This window comes from Poecilia reticulata, linkage group LG21 (genome assembly GCF_000633615.1).
Source record: "Poecilia reticulata strain Guanapo linkage group LG21, Guppy_female_1.0+MT, whole genome shotgun sequence".
Taxonomy (NCBI): Eukaryota; Metazoa; Chordata; class Actinopteri; order Cyprinodontiformes; family Poeciliidae; genus Poecilia; species Poecilia reticulata.
The window spans coordinates 6,036,351-6,046,065 of NC_024351.1; the positions used below are offsets into that span (position 1 = coordinate 6,036,351).

At 39.8% G+C, this 9,715-nt stretch overlaps 1 protein-coding gene and 1 long non-coding RNA gene across 2 annotated transcripts in view; one reads left to right on the forward strand and one right to left on the reverse strand.

Annotated features, from left to right (window-relative positions):
* The first annotated feature begins 6 nt into the window (after positions 1 to 6).
* Positions 7 to 1,064, forward strand: LOC103457633 (uncharacterized). Its single transcript, XR_532458.2, has 2 exons — positions 7 to 224; positions 542 to 1,064. It is a non-coding gene; the product is annotated as an uncharacterized LOC103457633 (long non-coding RNA).
* A 2,910-nt stretch (positions 1,065 to 3,974) lies between these two features.
* xkr6b (XK, Kell blood group complex subunit-related family, member 6b) overlaps positions 3,975 to 9,715 on the reverse strand; it is a 15,161-nt gene continuing 9,420 nt past the window's right edge. Inside the window, exon 2 of the mRNA XM_008397924.2 lies at positions 3,975 to 4,633. Within this exon, the coding sequence (XP_008396146.1) occupies positions 4,609 to 4,633 (25 nt within the window). The 3' untranslated portion in view covers positions 3,975 to 4,608. The remainder of the gene's footprint in view (positions 4,634 to 9,715) is intronic.

Genomic DNA, 9,715 nt, shown 5'->3' on the forward strand with positions numbered 1-9,715 from the left:
CATCTGTGTACGCCTTCATTCACAGGTACAAGGAACAGATCTCTGTGACTTTGTGGTGGGAAAAGCCCTCACATCCTTCTCTCAACGGAGCAGTCCCTTGAAGTGCTTGTTGCCATGGCGATTAAATGTCAATCAAGACATCGCAGAGCTGTCTCGACTGGATTTTACACCCACATGTGCCGGCGCCGGGTCTTGCCCTTGCTTTTTTCTCTTTCCCCCAAACAGTAAGTGCGAGCATGAACATATGTAGGTGGAGTGCACCAATTACGTTCTAAGAAAGCTTTTATTTTAGTCTGCAATTTGCAAATTATGTATTCATCTCATTGTACATCAGCGACTTTTTTGTTTCTAATTTCACACTCGGATGCATAATTACATAATTAGTCTTTTCTATTTCTGCTTATCTTTCATGGTTTAAATCCAATACTCACAGCTTAAGGCCCTAATATGTGTGCGCTTATATCTACAGTAGGTATATTCAATATTTTCCATTTGCCACTTGCGCCGGCTTTCAATTGCTTTGTTTCTTCGCCTCTGACAGTGTTACTATAAGTCTCACTGGAGCGCAAGTGACCTCGAAATCGACTGCTAATGCAACTGTCATCGCCTGCTGCCCGCCAAAGCCCACCAGGGTAGGTCTGGGGAGAGCAGCGGCGGCAGCAGCAGCAGCAGCAAAAGAAGGAGCGGGAGAGGAAGAAAGAGACAGAGGAGGAGTGTGGGAGCCGTGACAACATCATGGTAAAAGAGCCTTGTAGCAGAGGGAGCGGTACAAACATAAGAGTGGAAGAGCAAACAGACGAGTGGCAGACAGGCGTCATGAGGGGCGGGAGCAGCAGACGACTCATGACGAAGACGTGTCACCGAGGTCACCCTGTGACAAGGCTGCACATTGTAGCATTGCAGTCAGCAGGTCAGACAGGTCGATGCCTGAACTAGACGATGTTTTCTACCTCACTGGATGCAACCTGATGCATGTGATTGCTTCTGCCACAGACGTGTTTGCACGGAAAGCAGTTTACATACACAGCAAGCACGTGAAAAAAAAAAAAAAAACGCGACTTGTTCTAAAAAAAAATAAAAAATAAGTGGTGAGGAGCAATGCACAAACAGATAGAAACCATCTGATTAAATAAAAATGAGTAAACCTAACAAGTTTTCTTTTCTACATTTTCTCATTAGCGTCCTTCAGGGGTGCATGAAAGCAACTGTCCTGCTGCTTTTGGGAACATCTCGCCCCCCCAACACAGTTGACTCAAATAATTGAGTTACCTCTTCAGAATGCCATCAAGTTTGCCATAACGAGACAGTCATTTGATTCAGGTGTGTTGGAGAGGGGATGCATTCTAAAGCTGCAGGACAGTTGAAAATCCAGTGCTTTTTTTTGTTTGTTTGTTTGTTTGTTTGTTTGTTTGTTTAGTTTTTTTTGCATGTGACATTAATCACCTGCATTCTCCATATGTCTGGACTACAGATTAAGGTTGAGAGAACCATTTGGTTCAGGAAAAGAAATTCCCAAAGACTTGTGAAAGAAGTCTTTCATTGCTGTAGCTTTTTCAAATAAAAGCAGAGTCCTGCTGAAGTCCAGAGTCAATGGATCGATAGGTCAGTTACGTGCTCTGTTTTGGAACTAGGCCACAGTTTGCATAAGGACATTAACTAATTAACAATTCTTAGACAAATCTTTGTTTTGCCTTTCTGACCATGAGCTACATAGCAAAAAGGGAAGATAGGGAAAAAAGTAACTTCTCACCTTTAGCACCAAAATTACCATCTTTTAAACATGATTAATATGTTACACCTCATTAAATTTGACTAATTTGAAAATAATTCATCTTAAATCACTACAAAACAGCTTAAGTGCAACCAATGACCAATTCAGAAATGAACAAATGCAATGATAAATAAAGTGCAGGATTTTCAAAACCCTCAGCTGAATTTTTCTACGACTACGGCTCTGTCTCTTCTCTCTCTCCTCGTTTCAATCACCCATACGTTCCCTTCCCCAGCACTCGCCTCCGACGCATCTTAATCACTCCTCTGACGTTTTGAGACGCCTTGAGCAAATTAATATCTTAGCTCAATTAATTTCGCAGAGTCTCTGGCACGGACAGGTGTAAATGAATCCTGACACGTCGCATCAACATCAACAGTCCGAAACCAGGCGGGAAAGAACCGCACAAGCCCACACAGACACTCGCACAGTCATTGGAGGTGTAAAAAAAATGACTGTGCAGCATTTACATCTTTTGGCTTGGAGTAGTAATGTAGTAGGTAGAGGAGGCAACTGTGGAGAGGTTTTAGAGCGACTATTGAAATTGTTGGCTTTAAAACTATCCACCTGTGCATACACTGATCTGGAACTCAATTTGTTATAATTAAAAATGACGTGCATTTGTGGCTTTTGGGCATTAATCTGTGTCATTTATTGATATCAAGTTGTCAGTGATTCAGTGATCTTCGAAAGGTGGGGAATTCAATGACCTGACAACTTTTGACAGATATCAGATATTTTAACGTGAGAATTGAACTCTTTGAGGTTTGAACATTATATCAAAACTGAGTTCTCAATGAGATAAGTGTGAGCATTTAGGGATATCTCAATCCAACTTTAAGCAATGAATCGGGATCCCAATCGAGGTGTTTTTGAAGGATCAACTCAGCTCCTGAAATCTGTCGTTTATGTGCTGCCTTTGGTTTTGTTGTCGCTGCAACCTTAGTCAGACGGACGTAAGGTCATGCAAAACGTTGGAAGTTTTTGAACGCCATCTCCTATTTTCTTGAGCATGGCTTGCAAAATGTCACTGGATATTAGTCCTGCAAAACCTTCTTTGGGGAAAATTGGTAGCACGGACAAAAAAAAAAAAGAAAAAGAAAACTTGACAACCGTCTGTAATGGCAATAATTGTAAAGAAGTCTGTTAGCTGTTTCAGGGTTTCAAATTTGCATTTACATATCAGTAAAATGTTCAACCCTTAGGATGTCTTATAAGTTTGTTATCTCCTTGCACTTTACAGATGATGGTACCCATAAAAAGAATTAAAAATAAAAAAACATTACAAAAATAGATGATAAGAGTGAGAAAACGTGGATTCGTAATATCAACAACAATGTTGCAACTGCATGATTCCCTATAAACCCTCTCCTCCTCCCACTGTATCTCTGGAATTCATATTGTGTTTTGTTCTTCTATATTTACAAATGAAAGGTGTAGTTTAGTGAGCAGACGAGAAAGTTTTGCCATTTCAAAAGAGACAAAACTTAGTTTAGTTTAAGGTTTAAAATCCAAAACTGGAAAAAAAAAAAAAAAAACATAATTATATTTTCTTTGAAGATCCAAATGTTGAAAACCTCTGGAATCCGTTCTGGGTGGATAATTCTTTTGACATTCTCTTTTTTTCTTCTTTTTTTTCTCCTAGGGATCTTTCTCCTCAGTGCAGACAAATGGAATTTCCAGGCTTCAATTTTTTATTTTATTTTTTCCCCGCTGCCTTGCACTCAAAATAACGTTAAGCTTATTAGGAAAGACTTTACGGTTAAGCATCCTTCTGATCTTTGTGGCTTCTGCGCAAAACTCCAGAGAGCTTTAATTCATGCCAGGAAACGTATGGGCTCACACACAGACAGCAGGAATCCTGTTGCTTTTCACAATGAAACTGACAACAGTAAAGTGTAAGAGCAATGAGCTCGACTCCCACCACACAGCAAGGGTAAAACAAAAGTGTAGATTAGCCATATGGGTAATCAGTCTTGTGAATTTTTCAAAATTTATGGCAAGAGCATGCACTTCCAGTCGGATTAAATTATTACTGGGTCGAGCACCAGGCACAATAACGGACATAAAATCTGATTAAATGTTGACTTCGTGAGAGTTTATAGCTATAAGTACACGGCTAAATAAAAAGCATACTGAACCGAACGCTAAAGCCAAGTGAGAGAGAGAGAGAGATCAATAAAGGACTTGACACAGACTCAGCTCACAGTCCAGCAGAGAAGCTTTTTAATTAGCTCCTTTAAATGGACACACAAGCAGACACCATATGCAAAACTAAAACAGGACAGGCAGCATGCAGTGCTGAGGACATGAGGTGCACGCAGGACTAAAACGTGAGCCAAAACCATTTCAGTTTGTATCCATCAATTAACCTCAAACATGAACACAAATACAACCTGACTCAAATCGATAAAATCCACACCTGGCAAAGCAGTCATTTAAAAACAATGTTCTGTCTGTTGAGACAAACATCTTGCTTGTTCTTTTGATTGTTTGATATATTCTGTCTCTGGGCCACAAACGCTGTTGTTTGTTCTTGCTGCTCAGGGCTCCATATTGCATATGTGGTTCCTAACCCAAACCACAGAATAAAATGGAAAGCTATGCACATTTACTGACTTAAAATGTATAAAAAGGATTAATTTTTGTTTTTATTGCTTTTATTCAGCTGTGAGCAAAGTTGCATTTTAAGAAATGATGGATTTTTACTGACATCAGACAACTCAAACTTTGCCATGTAGTTCTTTAAGACTTCCCGTTTTCTTGCTTCAGAAATTTGACATGGTGCAGAGATGCGTTTCTTGTTTTGGTCTTCTAAATGGCAAAGAATGGAGCGCTCACCCATCAAGCAAGACAAAATGTCTGTTGAGGAAAAACAAAGCCACAAAGTTTTTTGTCACATGTTGTTTTTCTTTCCTATGAAACGCATTAAACAATTCGAACAATTGGATGAGGGCTCAAGTTTATTTTTCCATCACACACAATGAGCAAGATGACAACCGAGGTAGAACACGATTCTCCAAAACCTCACTGTGCAAATTTCTCAGAATGAAATTGTTCTACTGCAACTAAAGCTGAGCCCATTTGAAATGTTGCTAACATTTTAAATGTTATGTCATGCATAAGACTGACATGACACTGTCATAAACATAAAGGAGTCTTCATGAACGTGTATGACTGTTATCATGAAGTGTCATGAAGCTCATAAATAATGACATTTTTAATGAAAAGTTGCATTGAAAGTGTCAACTTTGCATTATTCGCATTATTCGCACTTTGCATTATTATGATCAAACGTTTTTTGCACATTTTTTCCCCCCCAACAATAGACGTGGATGTATAATAAAGAGAGGAAGTTTTGTTATATTTTTGTTTGTTCCAATCAAACATTTATTCTGTATAAAAATACCAGGTTCACACTTGCAGCTTTGAAGCTGCTACGCCCTTTGAAGGAGCTGCAAACATGGTGGAAGGAGGGTCAGATTGGGAACTCTAGTGGACCAGTGTTATTTTTCTGAAGAATGAGTATAAAATTAGCAAAAACTTGAAGATGGATTTTATTAAACCTATTAAACATATTAAAAAGCATACATAAACAGTTGAGGGATAGGACTACATTTTAAAGTTTGAATTGTGTTTCTGGCTCAGGAACGCAAAGTTTTTAGCTGAATTTTTCAGAAATTATGGTGATTTTCCATTCATGTCAATGGGGCTCAAGATGATCGCAAAAGCAGAATATTTCGTAAACCGTAGAAGATGTCGGTACCAGAAGACATAGCCGTAATGTCCCAGAAAATGGTAAAAAGTCGAATGGTTGAAACAGAACAACGTATGCAGAAGTAGTTAAATCATAAAAAATAAAAAATGCTCGGAAAAAAAAGTGGATGAACTCAGGAGTGTGAATCAGTCTGTAGTTCATGCAGCAGCATCAAAACTATTTGCGTGCTCACATGAGTACTTTATTTCTGAAACATGGAAAAGATTCCAGGTTACACTGTAATCCTCCAAACTCCCACATATTTGTTGTACTTATACTCGGGGAGACACAGCTGCGTCTCTTTACTTTTTTGTTCATATTCAATGTTCAAACTGAACAGGATCCCTAAACAGCCTCGGTGGAGCAAAATAGGGGAGACACAGAATGTCAGGTTTATCTGAAATTTTACTGAAAGATTAATACAAGAATCTTTACTCAAAAGCTGTATTGACTTAATCTCAGTAGCCTGCAGCCATACAATGTCTAATGTATCCAATATTGCTGGTTGCAGTGTATTGAGAACTTTTAACATTTTATGATACATTTTTCCCACAATAAACTGTGTAAATAATATTTTAATCATGCATTTAATTTAGCCCCCTTTTTCCCTTATATATAGATTTTTACACACAAAAAACCACCACTCCTTTAACCAGGTTTTGAAGAGCTTTGTTGCATCAGCATATTGTCAAAACATGCAAAACAGTTTCTGTAAAAAAAAAAACCCATATACTTAACAAGGTTCTAATACAGAAATAATCCAACTAACTATCATAAAACCTCCATTTTATGAGCAGGGACATTCTCAGCAGACTATCAGGTGTTTTACACCAAACCGTACGACATGAGCCACATGCATCTCAACAGTCATTGTAGCATAAGGCAAGAGAACATTCACACCTCCTATGCATGCAGCTCACGTGTTCGCATACTGATTTCTACACATGCAATGTATGAGTAATAAGCAGGAGGCCTGAGATATTTTTAAATATAGGGGTACTGAGGCATCAGTGGGTTCTTCCAATGAGGAAAAAAAAAAGAAAAGCATTCAGTCTCCTGTTTTTTATTCTGACACACCTCAAAAATGAGGCGTGAAAAAATAAGAAAAAAAAAACGTAACTGGTTGGAGCTTTAGCGTATGAAAGGGGAACCTTAAAGAATCTATTCATGCTTCAAGTGATGGTGCTGGGTAACTTTAACTGATCAATGTTGGATTCCTAATCTGATCCTCCAATTTCCTGTGTGTGTGTGTATGTGTGTTGAACCAAATCAACACACACACAGTGGTCACATGACCGAGAACAAGACATCTAACACTAACCCTTTGGAAGAAAATAAGGACACGGGAAGGACAGTGATGGACTGCTGAGCAGGAGGCCTGAAAGTGTGCTGTTCTAAATATGAACCCAACGTTATGTGGGCCAGATCAGAACGTTCTTACAGGAAACGTCATAGACGGACACGACGAATGGACTTACTGCACCAGGAAGGATTCAGGCTTACTGAAAAAAATGTTTAGAGGAGGAGTTTGAGAGTCCACTACTGAATCTATTCAAAAGTGTTTGGAAAGATGAACTGCCACCATTGAGGTGGCAGGTAGTAGGTTTTGGTTTAGCATAGGAACAACTGCTGAGATAGTAATCGTTGTTTTTTTTTTGTATGTTTTTAACATGATTTTTGCATTCCCATATTTGCACAAAGGCTCAGTGCTTTTATGATCCGCAAAATAGGTTGCATTACGTCTTCCCAGTTTCTGAGTGAATGTATCCCTCTTCGCAGCTACACTTACCGTGTAAATACGAGGAGATGCCTGGAAAGCCCCGCAAACGGTTGGGCTGGGAGTAAGAGCACTAACACGGCTCTTCAATTATTTATGAGCAGAGATTGTCTGTTTATCAAACTGACGCCCAGAGCATCGTCCATGATTAGTGTCAAACAACGGTGGTCCGCGCTGAACGCTGCTGATGCAGCTTTCAGGAAACTGCGAGATGAGAAAGGCACAGGCAGCTTCAAAGAGAGCTGAGGAAGCGTGTGTGAGTGTGTGTGTGTGTGTGTGCGTGCGTGCGTGCGTGCGTGYGTGTGTGTGTGTGTGTGTGTGAGAAAAAGTCTAAAGCTCTTTATATTTAAAGCGGAGTTTCTTTGCATTAAGCGAAATATAATATTTTGTACATGTACGCAGGCTGAACTTTATCATAATTGAGACGTTTTAGGAAGAGTTCATTTAAAGAATGTGATTTTTATTGAAGGAATATTTTTTGCAATTGTATATTTTAAGACAGGCCGGGGTTAAACCTGTTGGGGATCGCAGTATAAGACAGTCCCTCACTCAAAAGAGAAATAAGCACAATCCAAGCGAAAGCTCATATGGCTGTCCACTTAAAGCTACAGTGTTTTTCTGAGAAGCTGCTGTGAATAATACAAATACTGCTAAAAGCTATGGAAAGAAGGGAGCAAAAATAAGGAATAAATGACACTTCATATCACACTGAACACATATGGTGGGGGCAGCATCATGCTACGTAGATGTGTTTTTTCACCAGGCACTGTGATGTTTGATCATCATAGATGATAAAATGAACGACATACAAAAAAGAAAGTAAATAATCACTGAGCAAAAATAGAAGAAAACCTGTTAAAAACTGAAATAAGAAAGCCTACATCAGTGCCCAAAAGCGAGTCAAGCCTTTCTCCACAAGGTGGTTCTATAAACTGACTCATTTATGCAGATGTGCATCACAATGCTTGGATATTAATCGTCCAACTAAATTGAAAAGCATGTACCCTCCTTTTGCAACCTCACAATTATTAACAGCTCTGTGTTGGTCTCTTACTTAAAATATATTTTTTTAAATAAGTTCAAGATGTATGAACACTTTTGAAAGGCCCTTTAATTGCTTTGTTGTGTTTCTACTAATGAGCTGTGGTTTAACATGGGGAACAATTGATAACTTCCCGCATTAAATTAAGATTGCAGTTATATGTAGAAAAAGTCATATGCTTTTCTTGCCCTTGTACCACTGGGCAATTTGAGAAAAAAACACTTGGAACCCTACTGTTAGCTTCCTCTGCCATATATTCCTCTTAATGCCTATTTGTCTCACGTAACATAAGCAGTACTGCATATGATATATGTTTTGCTTCATGCAGAACCTTCTTTTTACTGCAGATATACTCATATTTAAAGAATGCATTGTGGAGGTTTTGTTTCCCGCTGCGATCTGCGTTACGTCAAACGTTACAATTAAACATGAAACTCTCCGTTCTTCTCTTGCTGAACTCACACTGGCTCACTTCACTGCATTCTCTCCTTTTGCAAAAGCCCAAACGAGTGCCAACGAACAGCTTCGAGTGTTAATGAACGGGATGCGGAACGAGAGGAGAGCCGTGGAGCCGCAGGTTAAAACGTAAGCTGAAATGGAGCAGGTCTCCTGCAGAAACGAGACGTTTTGTCAGAGCATTAGCGAGCGGAGAAACGAGCGCAGCGCGTGAGAGCTCTGTCTGAAAGCGGGGCTCTGCAGGGAGTAGAGAGGATGTGTGGCATAGCAGGATGAGGGAGGAAGGAGAAGTTCAGTTGTAATGGGGCAGGAGCCAGATGCTCCACTTTCCTTGACAGAAATGGAGGTCAAGTGCAGCTTTACTTGGAGACACACACACAGACATAAAGGGAAAGATGGAGGGCAGGGAGGTAGCATGATGACTTTAAGTAGCAGTAAGGGACACAGTTTTGGAACTCACAGCACAGAGAGGCCCATTCTTCTAACTACAGCCAGTAAGCAGAGAACAAAGAAGACACAGAGGAACGCACAGTGTGGTGCCTCCGCCCAAGATGGATGGAGGCTTTAGAGGAGCCTAAGAACATTAATAGGTGTAAGCGACAGGGAGGGATAAAAATAAAAACATATGTTAACTTTGCAGGGAAGACAGATGGTGATGCGGCGACTTGAGCTGATGAGCACCGCTAATGGATAGAGGGAGAATACACAGAGAGAGAGAGAGAACATGATCATCCCAAATAGTTCATCTGGGAATGTAAGCCCCAACCTTTTCTCTGGGAAAAAAAAAAGGAGAAATATATTTATATTACAAAAGCAATATTAGGCTGAGAGGACTCCAGATGAAGTATAGGTTTGGTGTGTGTGTGTGTGTGTGTGTGTGTGTGCGTGTGTGTGTGTGTGAGTGTGTGTGTG